The sequence below is a fragment of the Crassostrea angulata genome, chromosome 4, assembly GCF_025612915.1.
Source record: "Crassostrea angulata isolate pt1a10 chromosome 4, ASM2561291v2, whole genome shotgun sequence".
Taxonomy (NCBI): domain Eukaryota; kingdom Metazoa; phylum Mollusca; class Bivalvia; order Ostreida; family Ostreidae; genus Magallana; species Magallana angulata.
In genome coordinates this window covers 2,485,900-2,501,273 of record NC_069114.1, presented here as the reverse complement: position 1 = coordinate 2,501,273, position 15,374 = coordinate 2,485,900, and the positions used below count along the sequence as shown (strand labels likewise).

Genomic DNA, 15,374 nt, shown 5'->3' with positions numbered 1-15,374 from the left:
TTTTTGAGATCTCGAGGGAACAAAATTTGTTTTAAAAAAGCTACTTGAGATAATTGAGAAATCTCACCGGAAGTAGAATGTTTTTGTTAATTTAACATCGCATATATGACACATGTAAAAATTTGTACTATCATGTTCATTCTATGTAAAATAAAGAAAATACGTAAATAAAATAGTTTTGGAAGAGCTTCCGGTGACGACTGGAAGTTGTGTCGAACAAAACAAAATAGTTTTAACACATCCACAACAATAAGTCTATCACCCCACAAAGTGTGGAAGTTCAAATCTTATTTATTTGTGAGATCTCGATGCCACAAGCTTTTCGTCGCGGGACAGGAAACGGACGACCGTAAATGAATTTTGGAAAAAATGAAAAAAGAGCCTCGAAATATTATCATTTTTGAATTTCTATCATCCCTGAACATTTCAGGGAAATTTATTCAGCTATCTCTGAGAAATTCTGCCGACAAAAAGGGGGAAAATAAGAAGAAAGAAAGAAAAAGCACTACAATCACTGTACAATTCCAAAGGAAGACTTTAATTACCCTTTAAGAGATAATTTTATTAATGACTCTGGTAAAAAAAAAATTATCAAAGAAAAGATGGATGCGTCGGATGCAATACCAGATTTCCCTGTTCTATCGAAAATTATCATTTGATCTTATACCTTTGGGTGTATCAAATAAAAGAGGCATATTCATATAATATACACTTGAAAATGTAGATGAAGACGGGGGTATTTTTTGTTGTTGGGAGAGCCATGCCAAATTTAATTCAAGGGAAAGTGCATGTACAAGCTAGACACGTATCCTCAAAGTCAAATTATCAGTTGGAACAATTTGATTCCGAGGACGAATTAGATCCAATATAATTCTAGTATTGTCAATGTAAGTCGAAGCCTCATCTCGTGGGAAGTTGTGCCCACATCGCTTCCCTTCTTTGGTATGTAGGCATCCAGAGGCAAAAGGCATGTCATTAAACACTCAGATAATGCCGGAGAATTTGTTGGGTTGGAATAAATCTAGTGGTGAATCTTCATCTAGTGATGTAACAGACTTTTCATTTGAATCCTTATCAGATTAAAGAAAAATGCTTTGCATTTATTACATGGCCCGATAAAATTTTAACCAGAGAATCTTTCACTTTCATTTCAAAGATATGTTGATAATATACTTTGTATTTAGATAAAAAGGAAAAGAAATACATGTAAACTATGATTATTATTATGATTTTTGGAGCCCTGCACCACGATCATTTTTAAATTATTATTGCTTATTTAAAGAAAAAACATGGGGTTAGAGTATATAATCGAAAGTTAATTATGACTGAATTCTAGACATTTACATATTAATAAGCAGATTACTAGTATTTAACAAAAAATGAAATTAAAGTAATTGAAACACATGACAAACCCAAAAAGCAATATAAACAGAGAAAAGAGGAGACAAAAAAATATTACTCCCGTAGGTATACTCGGTACTTTGAGTTTCGAATACAAAATGTTGTCACGTGATATGTAAGACAGTTTCGACCCAAATCTGTTCAATGTATTGACAAGCACATCACTCTATTGTACTAAGACCCGCCCATTATTTTCATCTTTATTCATATACAACAAATGGCCACAAACCATGGTGAATTCCAGCTGTGATGGGTCTTAAAAATCAAATAATGCAAATACCCTCATAGTAATAATATGTTAGAAGTATTGAAACAATTTAAATAGAAAGGGTTTTATTGGAATTACTCTGTTTATAATAAATGTAAACTCTATAAAATGTTAAAAAATTAAAAACATGCTATTTGTCCATGAATTTGTATGAACTGTTGCTTAAAATATTTAAAACATCAGTGTATTTTCAGAGAAAATAACATGATTCCAAAACTTTATGCATGAAATATATATTCTAGTTCTGCTCTGCAAGGGCATTTGTAGTTCTACTGTGTACACCTAAAATTTCCTTAATGACTTTCATGTGAAATTTATCTATCACAAAATTTTCATCAATTTAAGTACATGTATATTGACCCAATACCTCACTACTGATATTATAACTGATGTTACTATAGGGTCAAATAGTTTTTCTAAAGGTTTACACGGGTTTTCTAGTCCAATTGTCTTCTTGCTCCAAAAGTAAGCTTTTCTGGCCTTTTCCAAGAGAAGCGATGCAGATAAGTTAAAACGAAGAAAAACAATACATGACATAGTTTGAAGCAGAGTTCCATTATAAGTCAACTTATCAATTAACGATTTATCATTTGAATTAAATATAAAAACCTTTGATTTTTCAAAATTAACCTGTAATTTTATTTCGAACAATATTTCTCAAGAACATTCAAACAGTTCTGTAACACACTTGTGCTTTCAAGAGAAATACAGTATCATCAGCATACAATAAAGACTTAACAGATATATTAAAAAGAGAGTTTAAAGGGGCATGGTCACGATTTTGGTCAAAAATAAGTTTTTCCGATTTTAATGATTAAAATGCTTTAGAAAGGCATTTTGAATAGGCAACCAAAATTTGAGTATCATTTGTTGAGTTATAAGTGACTTACAGAGCTTACAATTCTACGCTATGTAAACAGAGTTTTTGTTTACATTTTGAATGCTGAAATAAAGAATCCAGTTTTAGACCTATAGTTAATGTGTTAAACGTTAGAAACAGTTTATTTATGCTTAAAATGAATAAATATAGGCAAACCTGCTTAAAAAAGATTTTTTACTGGTATATGGAACCTATGTAAACAAAAACAGGGCACGAACCTTGTTTATATGACAAAGAGTTGTGAACTTTGTATCTTGCTTATAACTCTAAGACTGACTTTCAACTTCACTTGACTTGATCATTAGAAATACATTCCTAAAGCTTTGTAAATAATAAAAATAGTAAAATTGAATTTGACCAAAATCGTGACCATGCCCCTTTAAACATTAAATGCATTAACACTTTATGAGCATTTTGGTCACGCCTTAGAGTCAGAAACCCGATTTCAGGGAACAAAAGATTTAAAATTTTAATAAAGGGCTTCCTTGTCTACAAATTTATGAACTTAGTTCTCCTTACAGGTATGTGGGAGTAGAGAAGATAATTCTATAACAATATACGCATTTACACTGTTTATCCTTTTTGGTCCTAGAATCAACCCCATACTCCAGGGGACATGGAATTTACAGTTATAGTAGAAAACGTCATGGCTAACAGTTTTGAAGTCAGTTTTTCTTACAGATGATTGAGAGTAGAGAGGAAGGTTTAAAAATAATATGCATTAACATGATATGGCAAAATGGCCATATTACCCCGCCTCCCCTACGGCCCGAACAGGGGCACAGGGGCCATAAATTCCCCAACTTTGCTAAAGGAGTTCGTGGACATCAAATCTTAACCATGCATTCATTTTTTTTTTTGCCAGCATATGGGTTAGAAGATTTTTCTAAGATGTAACACACTTTAATTTACACAATGTACTATGTGGTCCATTAGCCACATCTTAGAACCCGATTCCCTGACCCAGAGGCCATGGATTTTTTGTCAATTTTGATAGAGGGCTTCATGGACATTATAGGAGTAAAGAAGAAAGTTTTTGAATTTTTGAATTTTTTTATTTGCATATTTGGCCCTGCCAGTGGTGCCCCGAGATTTCACAATTTAGGTTTCTCTAATCATAGGGTTATCCATACCAAACATTTTGCACTATATTGTAGTATATTACTAGATAATGGTACAATAGACTCACTATTGTCATAATCAGTATTAATAAATTCCGAGAATCTGTTTCTAATTAATGTGCTATGCATATTTTTTAAAATAAGCTTCTATGAATCCTTTGACTAAATAAATTTTCCTGGTAAGGGATCCAATTTACATGTATTACTGATTTTGAAATCAGAGGGAGTTTTCACGAACAAAGCACAATTAATTAGACAATGGTTAGAAAACAGAAAATGTTGGGATTTTAGAATATCCAACTGAGTTTAGGTCTTGGGAGGTAAATGTATAATCAACAAGGTAGACTACACCCATGTTAGTTCTACCATTATTATTCTTATTCAATTTTCTCTACATATGTTGAGAAGCAGTTTGTTAGTGTGTTTGTGGTTGTATATAAAGAATGCGTGTTTTGATACACTTATCATCAAATCATATATTACATGTATATTTAAGCCGGGGAGCTAAGCAATGCTGAATGATTTTTAGGAAATCTAACAGTTGCTGTTCTTATAGTTTCAGAACTTCCCACAGTTGTGAATTAATATGATGACCATGGATCCCGAGTTCAGCCTCCAGGATGTGGTACGGTGTCATCTCTGTGAAACCCCGGCCCCCCATTTACACTGTGTCATTTGTAGTAAACATCTGTGTAAAGACTGTGAGGGGAAACATATCTCTAATAAATCCAAACAACACAAAGTGGTGCCATTCAAATATCGAGGATCTTTTCCAAAATGTCGAAACGTTCCACAAAAATATGTAACCATTACTGTGAACAATGCAACATTCCAATTTGTGAACTGTGTATTTCCTCTAAGGAACACCGAAATCATAATGTAAAATATATTTTGAAAAGTTTAAAACGCAAAAAAAAATTATTGCAGAATGAATTATCGCATTTTGAAAAAATCATTCATCATAAATATCATGAAATTGCATCTAATATTTCGGTAAAAAAAGCTGATCTGAATGAAAACTCTAAGAAATTGACACAAGCAATCAACAAACATCGAGAAGACTGGCGCAGAGAAATAGATACCATTATACAGAAACTGAAATCTGAACTTGATGAAATGCACACCAAACACCTGACGGTCCTAAATAGACAGGAAGATGAAATCACACGCACCATTTCTGAAATCAAACAGTGCATTGCTGATCTGAAGAAGTTACTTGACTCAAATGATGTCAGCCTTATATCTGCTTACAAATCCAGGAATGATGAATTCAGAAGATTGCCTCCTAAACTCACAGTTTCTTTACCAAGATTTACCCCTCAGAAGATTAACAAAGAACAGCTTTATCAACAGTTTGGTTCTCTGTCAGCATCATCTATTAAAGCAGAAGAGCATGGCTACATAATTGGTGCTGAGTCCTCTCGCCCGAACAGACCGCTCATTGATGTACCACGCATTATCACACAAATAAACATCGAGCATGGATATCCTCATGGATTAAGCAGTGTGTCCTGTGTAAAAGATGAAGAACTGTGGACATGTGGTGGTGACAAGAAGATGAAACTCTACACCCTGCATGGAAAACTATTGATGTCAATCCAAACCAAGTCTGGGAACGATCCACAGGACATAGCAGTGACAAAGAGTAAGGATTTAGTTTATACTGATTACAGAGATAGAACTGTGAACATAGTGAAAAATAAACAGATACAGACAGTGATCAGACTACAGGAGTGGATACCTCAAGGTGTCTGTAGTACCTCCTCTGGTGACCTCCTGGTTGTCATGGACAGTGATGATAAAAAACAAGCAAGAGTTGTGCGTTATTCTGGCTCCACAGAGAAACAAAGTATTCAGTACGACGACAAAGGACGGCCTCTTTATTTAACTGATTATGCTAAATATATCTGTGAGAACAGGAACCTAGATATCTGTGTGTCAGACCTTCGAGCCTGCGCAGTAGTGGTGGTCAATCAGGCCGGGAAACTCCGTTTTATCTACACTGGTCCTCCATCTTCTCCCAAGGGATCATTTGGTCCACGCGGCATTACAACAGACAGCCAAGGCCGGATACTAATAGCAGACTTTTACAGCCACCCTATCCACATCCTAGATCAGGACGGACAGTTCCTCCGCTACATTGACAACTGTTATTTAGATTGTCCATACGGTTTATGTGTGGACACCAGAGACAGTCTCTTTGTGGCCGAGTACTTGGCAAGTAAAGTAAAGAAAATCCAATATTATGTGTAAATAAACTTAACAATACACAAACATGTGTAACAAAATAGCCCTTGTTACATGTAATTATATAATCGAACACTGGTGATTGGACTTTATATTTTACGTATCCTATAACTTTGACTATACTGATTGGACGTTACATATTATTCTTTGAACTATTGTGAATTGACTTATCATTTTATTTCAGAATCAGTATAGAATGCTTTCGTAAAGTAAATACCTTTATTTAATGTATATTCCATGTAAATTGAATCACGATAATTCTGTGTCCATCAAAGACTTTATTGCTTTAAAGGAAGGTCAGAGAGAGAGCCAATAGCTACCATGTTTACATATTTATGGGGTGTATTGTTTTGAGGTGATGATCCTTTAGTGACCGTAATTAAATCCTTGCTGGTCAGTATGTCTCCAATTTGGACATTATGTTCCCGATTTGTACACAAATATCCTGAGGGGGGTAAAGTTTGATATAAACTAAATAATTACATACATCATTCGGCTAATCGAAGTCAATTAGCCCTTTAATCGGCTCAGGTAGATGACAGTAATTGGTCACGATACAGTGACCCTCCCACTAGTAAATATATGTCGTAACCTTGATTGACCCTAAGTACACTGATTAAGGGCGGGTTCTTGACTGATCGGCTTGACGCCATCTTGGAGCATCATAGTAACAAGGTGGTGGCGCCCTCTTAATGGGCTTTTCAACACCCAATGAACACTTGTATTACTTTGATAGTTGTTTTCCCCAAATAGTATAAAACTACCAACTTCTCGCAAGTTAGGTTAATTCCGACGCTCTTTCGAACTCTCAACATCTCTCTCTGACTTCCCCGAATTGGGACTGTGTATTAAGTTTGCTTTTTGTCGAATAAAACCACTATACGATCACTTAAGACTTTTACTTAACGTGCACACTACTTACGTAAGATAAGCGTGGTAGTGTTATACGGGCTGATTGGCGCCAGCGACCAGGATTTGTACCTTCTTTAAAAGACTTTGGATTTTTGGATCTAACTAACCAGTCACGGTAAGACAATTTTATTATTCTTTATTGTCCTGTTTTGTAAGTCCGAGTCTCATCTACTCTTGATTTATTCTTATTTATTCTATTATTCTTTTGGGATTTTTATTGTCTGGTAAACATGACTGAAGGTTTAGAACAAGCCACAAATATTGTTGCTGGTACGATACAGCAAGGGTTTACTGAACTTAGTACGACAGTGAATGAGAAACTCAAACAAATTAAAATCGCCATTAAAAAGCAAGAAATCATAATTGATACGCCTCCTTTTTCGGGGAAGTCGTCGGAATTCCGGGCTTGGATAAATGCAATAAACAAAGCTTTGGTCTTAAATCCCCATTTGACAGATGATGAAAAAGTCCGTCTTGCTCTAAGACATAGTAGGGGGGATGTAAGTGACTATATCGGCCTGTACATTGAACAGCGCGTGCATGACCAAACTGTAGAAAGGGGATGGGGGCACCTGAAAAACCAATTAATTTTAAGATTTGGGGAATGTAATGACAAACATCACGCATATGCATCCCTGTTCAAAATTAAACAAAAACCTGAAGAAAATGTCCAGGTGTACAGCACTCGACTCTCTCGACTGGCCCTCGACGCATTTGACAGCCTTGACCCTCCTGAGGTACAGCGCCAGTTGGTACAATTATTCATTGACGGTATGTCCGACGATCACATGAAAATCAAAATCATGCATCAAAAGCCGACTACGCTGACGGCTGCCGCAGATAGCGCGCTTTCAATACAGAACTTTCATACCGAGGTTAAAATGCGGTTAGGGAAAGAGTTTGTCCCGACGCGAGATCCGGAAGAGGTGGTATTTCCCAGGCTCAGACCTGTCGCGCCTGATCCGCCTAACCCTATCCCAACTTTAAATCCTCAAAACCCCCTCCCTGCCCCTCGCACTATTGTGCCTATGGAAATAGGTCACATGCGGTATAGAAGAAGGCCCAGAACTGAACAATTTGAGAATGCATGCTTTAATTGTAAAAGAGAAGGTCACATAGCTCGAAATTGCCCCGAAAGAACAAGACAGCCCCAAGCTCGAAAACGTCCCACCCCGAAAAACCGTTTAAACTAGAAACCCTCCGTCGCAATGAGGCCGGCGGCGGAGGAGGAGGAAAGGTAAGAGTAGGAGAACTAAGTAATCAATCACCCGCCAAGAGGTTAAAATCAGCTTTCATTAATTTTGCTGGTAGTCCAAATTCTTGTTTAATTAAAGTTTAGAACCAGAAACTTAGGGCTTTAGTGGATACTGGAGCAGAAGTGAGTCTTATCAAACGGAAAATTTACGATTCACTAAAATACAAACCGGAACTACAAAGAAAAAGGTTAAATTTAATGGGTGTGGATGGTTCCCCACTAGACATAGATGGAGTGGCTAGAATTTCTTTTATTATTGGCGGAAATAGTGTTGTACAAGATTTTTATGTAACGCGCTCAATGACCAGAAATGTAATCCTTGGCCGTGATTGGTTGCTTAGTAACGGTGTTAGGTTGTATTTTGACCTAAAATCTTTAAGAATTAAGAATGCGTATGTGCCCCTGGAGGAGGATGTGCATATCTCATCTGTAGAAAAAGGTACGAATTGCAGACTGGCCTCACTGAAAATTAATGATACTATCGTACCATTGGATGATGATTTGTGCATATCTTCCCTGCTACGAACCACAGGTAAAGTTAAAATAAAACCCCAGACAGCAGTACAAGTACCGGTAAAGGTTGGTAGTAATTGTCGCTCCCGCGAAATTGAAATTTATGGTCTTGATCGCGGATTTTTGTCCCTAAATCCAGGATTACTGGTCTGTAATGCGGTAGCCCCAAGGAACAAAAGAAATCGTTCAATGGTAATAGTCGTTAATACCACAGGTAAGTGTATGGTTTTAAGACGAGGTGCCGTTGTGGCCCGGGGCGAGCCGATTACAGATCAACGTGTTGAAGACCCGCGCACGTCGGATCCGTATCCGATACCGGAAATAAACGCTTTACAGACAGGCGCCCTCGATTTTAAGGCACCTGACGAATTTCAACTTTTGGTTAAAAATTTACTTGAAAAAAATATTGACTAATTTGCGAAGTCAGACGCGGACTTAGGACGGACCGATACCGTCAAGATGTCTATAGACACTGGTGACCATCACCCAATCAGGAAACGACCATACCGCGCTCCTTTGAATAAACGAAGAATAATTTCTCAAGCAGTCGATGAGATGCTGGCCGCGAAGGTGATAGAACGATCAGTATCCCCATGGTCCTTCCCGATGGTAATTGTGAAGAAAGCAGATGGGAGCAACCGACCCTGTGTGGATTACAGGTCCTTGAACAACATCACCAGGAAAAACAGTTATCCCTTGCCACTGATAGATGATATCCTCGCACAATTAGGCCAGGCTAAGTACTTTACTACGCTGGACTTAAAAAGCGGCTACTGGCAAGTGGCCATGGACGAGGAATCGAAATCAAAAACGGCATTTGCCTGTCATCGTGGACTTTTCCAGTTTAATGTTATGCCATTTGGGTTATGCAATGCTCCAGCAATTTTTCAAAATTTAATGGCAGTGGTTTTACAGGGATTAGAAGACTTTACAACAGCTTATCTTGATGACGTGATCATCTGGTCAACAGACGCAGAGCAACATCAACAACATCTTCAACAGGTATTTGATAGGTTACGACATCACGGGCTTAAATTGAAGTTAAAGAAATGCTCCTTTTATCAAAATCGAACCAATTATCTAGGCTTTATCATCAGCGAACAAGGTATTCAGCCCGACCCAGAGAAAGTTAAAATTATCAAAGCGTTGCCCCAACCTCGATGTGTCCGCGATGTTCGGTCGTTTATTGGTATGACTGGATACTATCGACGTTTTGTTCCCCAGTACTCACAGGTTGCAGAACCCCTGACAGCTCTTACAAGAAAACATGCCAGGTTTAAGTGGACAGAAGAGTGTACTGCTGCATTTGAGAAACTGAAGAGTTACTTGAGTACTGTGCCGCTCCTTGCGTATCCGGACCCAACCAAAAGTTACATACTGTATACGGATGCGAGCCAAAATGCTATTGGGGCCTGCTTGACTCAACCTTGTGATGATCCCCCTGACAACCCCAACGTAAGGAATGAAAAACCTCTCTTCTTCCTTTCCCACAAACTCAGTGACACACAGACACGGTGGTCTGTTGTTGAAAAGGAGGCTTACGCTATCTACTATGCACTGCAAAAACTGGACGCGTACTTGCATGGATCCTCTTTTATCATCCGCACAGATCACAAACCACTGAAGTATGTCTTGGAATCCCCCATGCAGAACAAGAAAATCCAGCTGTGGGCAATGTGTATGACTGGATATGACTGTACCGTAGAGTATGTTGCGGGTACAGAAAACTCTTGTGCTGACCTCCTCTCTCGGATAGATCACTCACTACTGACTGATGACTCTGATATTTGCACAGAGACGGGACCGGATGTAAGTGCCAAGACGTATGCGATCGGAGTCCTTGATTCTTCTAATTTTCGTCCTAATTTTCGTCCTAAGGATCATATGGACTCCACAATCGAAGAAAAAGGGCCAGAAGCTCTCAATAACAAGTTCCGAGACGAAAGGACGGACTCCTCTGATGAGGATGACATACCACTGGCCGAACTACATAGACGAATAAGACATAGGGAAGAACGTTTAGCTGATAGGCCAAACGAAATTAGTGATCAGTTGAAACTTGACCCCGACGACATTGAGACCGATGAGACTGTGCATGGTGACGTTGAACCACTGACAGACGAGCAACTTCGTGGGGATGATATAACGTCAAATTCGGACGAAGACATGTCAATTGAGGAGGTCAAGGTCAAGAGGCCCAAATCAAGGAGCAGTAAGGCTAAGGGTCTCTTGAAAGCACTGTATCAATTTTTGTAAACTCGTATATACCCTCACCACGTGGATTTTAAAATCCGGACGATATTTACGTCTTTAGGTCATAATGACTGACTTAAGCGTGGGAATAGCTAGATACATGATTGAAGCATTGTTAGTAAAGTATATTTGTTTTTGTTTTTGTTGTTGTTTTTTTTTTCTAAATTAAAAACGTTTAAGCCCAGCAGATATTTCCCATTGTTCACAACCCTCTCTTAGACGGATACTCTACGTTTGAAGTTTACCGATGTCATGTCGAGCTGTACACGGTCAAATAACCTTATCCCCATATTTTCGCCGAGAAACGACTGTCAAATTCCCTGAAAACCACCTTAATATTACAATTGTACACACCCTTAACACCAGAAATATTTGGGAAAAATTTCACCGAACCTTACCAAACTTTACCTATTCTGCTTATCCTTTTAAATTAAACAAAATTAAACACATTGAAATGGATGATTTGCAAAATGAGCTAAAGTACATGTATTTTCCACCTGAAGAAAAGTTTTACTTACCCCATTGGTCTTTTCCTTTCATAGGGATTTTGGGTATCTTACTCATTGTCGTATGTTTAATTGGTATTAAATGTCGTAAACGAATCAAGAGTAGAATAATTGGGCTCTGGAATGCAAATGGGGATAGTGGGGAATATAAGATGTCTGTACTGCCGACGTATGCAGCGGTCAAGACCCAAGGTGGTGACATTCCTGCAGTATCCACTGCACCGTCTGCAGAGATTGAACCTACTGCGACCTTGCTACCCCAACAATCTCCAGAGACGCTCAGGATGACTGCTGAACACGGGCCTATCTATCCAAACCTACCAAGATTTGAACTGATTACAAGCCGGGCCTCATCTTTAATTGGGTCAGCTCCGACATCTATTACTGACTAAGGCAAATTAGGACATCTCCGGTTTACCGGACATGGGATGTATTGGGCACGTCTCATGTAAATCAACGGCCTTATTTTTATTTGACCTGATCTAGACTTGTATCAACGACCTGGACTTTCCTAAAGAACTTTTCGTGGGTATGTGCTACCTTACCCATAGCCAATAACTTTTAAATACTTGTTACAGCAAGCTACAATCATGTATAGTGAAGCAGATGAGGGATATGGAATATGTTAAACATTCCGATGATGACGGAAGGATGAATTACCTTCTACTTTTTGTGTATATTGTGTATAATCACAACCAGAGCCGAGGAAATACCGATGATTCTAGAAGTATCCACTTTCTAGTATCACTTCGACGATGTTACCGATGACACCGACTACGACGAACCTACACCAGACCTGTGTTTCGTTTCCGATGATTCCGGAAGTGTCATACGCTATTCGATGAATTCTCCGATAATACCGGACGCTGAACTCTAAACAGACTTTTCTGTGTAAAGAGACTGTTTTGTGTAAAGAGACTCTTTTGTGTATAGAGACTTTTTTGTGTAAAGAGACTCTTTTGTGTATCGAGACTGTGCTTAAAAAGTTGCAGTGTATTGAGCAACTTTTTCCCGATGTGGTGGAGGTGTGTAACAAAATAGCCCTTGTTACATGTAATTATATAATCGAACACTGGTGATTGGACTTTATATTTTACGTATCCTATAACTTTGACTATACTGATTGGACGTTACATATTATTCTTTGAACTATTGTGAATTGACTTATCATTTTATTTCAGAATCAGTATAGAATGCTTTCGTAAAGTAAATACCTTTATTTAATGTATATTCCATGTAAATTGAATCACGATAATTCTGTGTCCATCAAAGACTTTATTGCTTTAAAGGAAGGTCAGAGAGAGAGCCAATAGCTACCATGTTTACATATTTATGGGGTGTATTGTTTTGAGGTGATGATCCTTTAATGACCGTAATTAAATCCTTGCTGGTCAGTATGTCTCCAATTTGGACATTATGTTCCCGATTTGTACACAAATATCCTGAGGGGGGTAAAGTTTGATATAAACTAAATAATTACATACATCATTCGGCTAATCGAAGTCAATTAGCCCTTTAATCGGCTCAGGTAGATGACAGTAATTGGTCACGATACAGTGACCCTCCCACTAGTAAATATCTGTCGTAACCTTGATTGACCCTAAGTACACTGATTAAGGGCGGGTTCTTGACTGATCGGCTTGACGCCATCTTGGAGCATCATAGTAACAAGGTGGTGGCGCCCTCTTAATGGGCTTTTCAACACCCAATGAACACTTGTATTACTTTGATAGTTGTTTTCCCCAAATAGTATAAAACTACCAACTTCTCGCAAGTTAGGTTAATTCCGACGCTCTTTCGAACTCTCAACATCTCTCTCTGACTTCCCCGAATTGGGACTGTGTATTAAGTTTGCTTTTTGTCGAATAAAACCACTATACGATCACTTAAGACTTTTACTTAACGTGCACACTACTTACGTAAGATAAGCGTGGTAGTGTTATACGTTTATATGATATCTATACTACTATATTAAAACAATAGACTCAAGTTTTTTGGGCTTTAATACCAAGAAATAGGAAATGTACTGTCTTTTGTCATATTTTTCAACATCATTGGTACTTGGAGATTACCAATTTGTTTTTATTTTTTTCTCAATCAGGCTTTGCTAATTAATAATCAACGAAAATTCCTTTAAAAAATCCGGAAATCGTCTGAAATTTTCGGATTTTTCAAACTTGCGCATTCGCATTACATTCACGCTCAATCACGAGATTCTCTTTAGCTTATGTTTCCTGAATATGACATTTGCATGTATAAACTAAAAGACGATAATACAAATACGTGTAAATTTTCATGAATAGTTTGCTATACGCAGTCTACTGTGGTCGCGTCAACCAGAAAGTACAGGAAATGTTAACTATGACATCACACAAAACAACAAGTCATCAAAAATGATAATAAATAAAGTAATTTCAGATTGTAATGAGTACGAAAACATTAAACTGCATTAAAAATTACCTATGCGTGCAACTTTGTAGTCAAATAAGTCCACCAACGATAAATATAAACAACATACTGATCGCGATGCACTTGCCGATGTGACGTCATATTGTAAATTTTGACGCATATTATGCGTAGAGTGAGGCGAATCAATCAATTTTACAAATAAACGGAGCATAATTATAAAGCAATTATTATACCATTAAATCCTATTTACTATCCTTGTTTTTGTAACGTGTCGCAGCCTCGACCAGGCGTCTCGGTCCGTAACCGGTTCACCCGAGTTTTATAGAGTGCAAACGAAGAGTAAAATGACACTTTCCAAGTGCCTCTATGATGTACGGAAAAGTTTATTCACAATATACAAATATACGTAAACGACTGCCTTGTGGTTCTCTCTCTCTCTCTCTCTCTCTCTCTCTCTCTCTCTCTCTCTCTATATATATATATATATATAAGCCACTGCCTTGTGGTAAATTCAATGTTTGCCAACCGTCCTTGCCACCTGGCAAGGCAACTAGTCGCTCAGCCACTTGGTAATACAAATTGGTCAATCAATCTGGCTATGCCACTTGTCTATTTGACACTATTAATAGAACCTATCTAAACAACTTTAATCTAGTTACTATAGTTTCTACTTAAAGAATTCACAGCTGTGAGATTCGTTTATACAGTAATTCACACTAGGGAATACTTCTCGTATGGGTCTTTTGTACAGACCATACAACAACCAAATAGTGACACCATCTGGCTCTTAAATCGAATGTATTATGTCTCACATAGGTGTTTAAGGACAGCCAAACATACTCTCTCGATATACAAGTCTATTTGACTAAGAAACTACAATAACTGTTTTTGTTGTTTTGTTTGTCTATAATAAAAACTTAAAGAACTCTTTTAATCATTTGACATTTTAAGTACACTATTATCAATAATTACTGATATTTTACTGATAAAATACAAACAAGGGAAAATAAATCTTCAACAGTTTCATTTTGATTCGGCATGTAATTATTGTTTAGAGCGTGCATTATTTCTTTTCTAGAGTGTTTAATGTACAAGTTCGATGTGTTTGACATCAGGAAGCCTATGCAATATCCAAACCTGCTCTTTACAAGGACATACAGTTAATAGATCATTACAATCTTTTGGATATAGAATATAGATAAATACGTAAAATATTAAGCGAAGGTCATACAAATTCCAACCGGAGCTCATTTCTTTGATATTTATTCTTATGAAAGATGAACTCTATACCAAGCAGCAGCACTTTTCAGAATCTACCAGAGAAGTCAAATCTAATAATCATTTAAAATTTTAACTTAAATACGGGTATGCCCTTGTAATATTGAAATTTGTTTATGACTTCCATTCGAGAGAATTATCAACACAAATCACGTGACTATCAATTCAAGGGAATGAATTAAGTGTCATAAACTAGCATTTAGCATTTACTGTTTCACAATATCACATTTATATCATGATGAAATAACTTTAAATAAATATTTTGTAATAATAGATGCATCGTTTTATGAACGTATAAATCCGCTGAAATTTTCATAGTAAGCCTTAACAG

The 15,374-nt window shown here is 37.3% G+C and overlaps 1 protein-coding gene and 1 pseudogene across 1 annotated transcript; both read left to right on the top strand.

The window, feature by feature from the left end:
• Positions 1-4,256: 4,256 nt before the first annotated feature.
• Positions 4,257-5,923, top strand: LOC128181040 (uncharacterized; annotated as a pseudogene).
• A 1,136-nt stretch (positions 5,924-7,059) lies between these two features.
• LOC128180526 (uncharacterized) lies at positions 7,060-8,022 on the top strand. Its single transcript, XM_052848647.1, has one exon. It carries the CDS (start codon positions 7,060-7,062, stop codon positions 8,020-8,022), a length of 963 nt encoding a protein of 320 aa, XP_052704607.1.
• Positions 8,023-15,374: the final 7,352 nt, after the last annotated feature.

What these genes read in the sequence shown, in the direction of transcription:
- LOC128180526 (XM_052848647.1), top strand. Translation starts at nt 7,060, where the DNA reads ATGACTGAAGGTTTAGAACAAGCCACAAATATTGTTGCTGGTACGATA.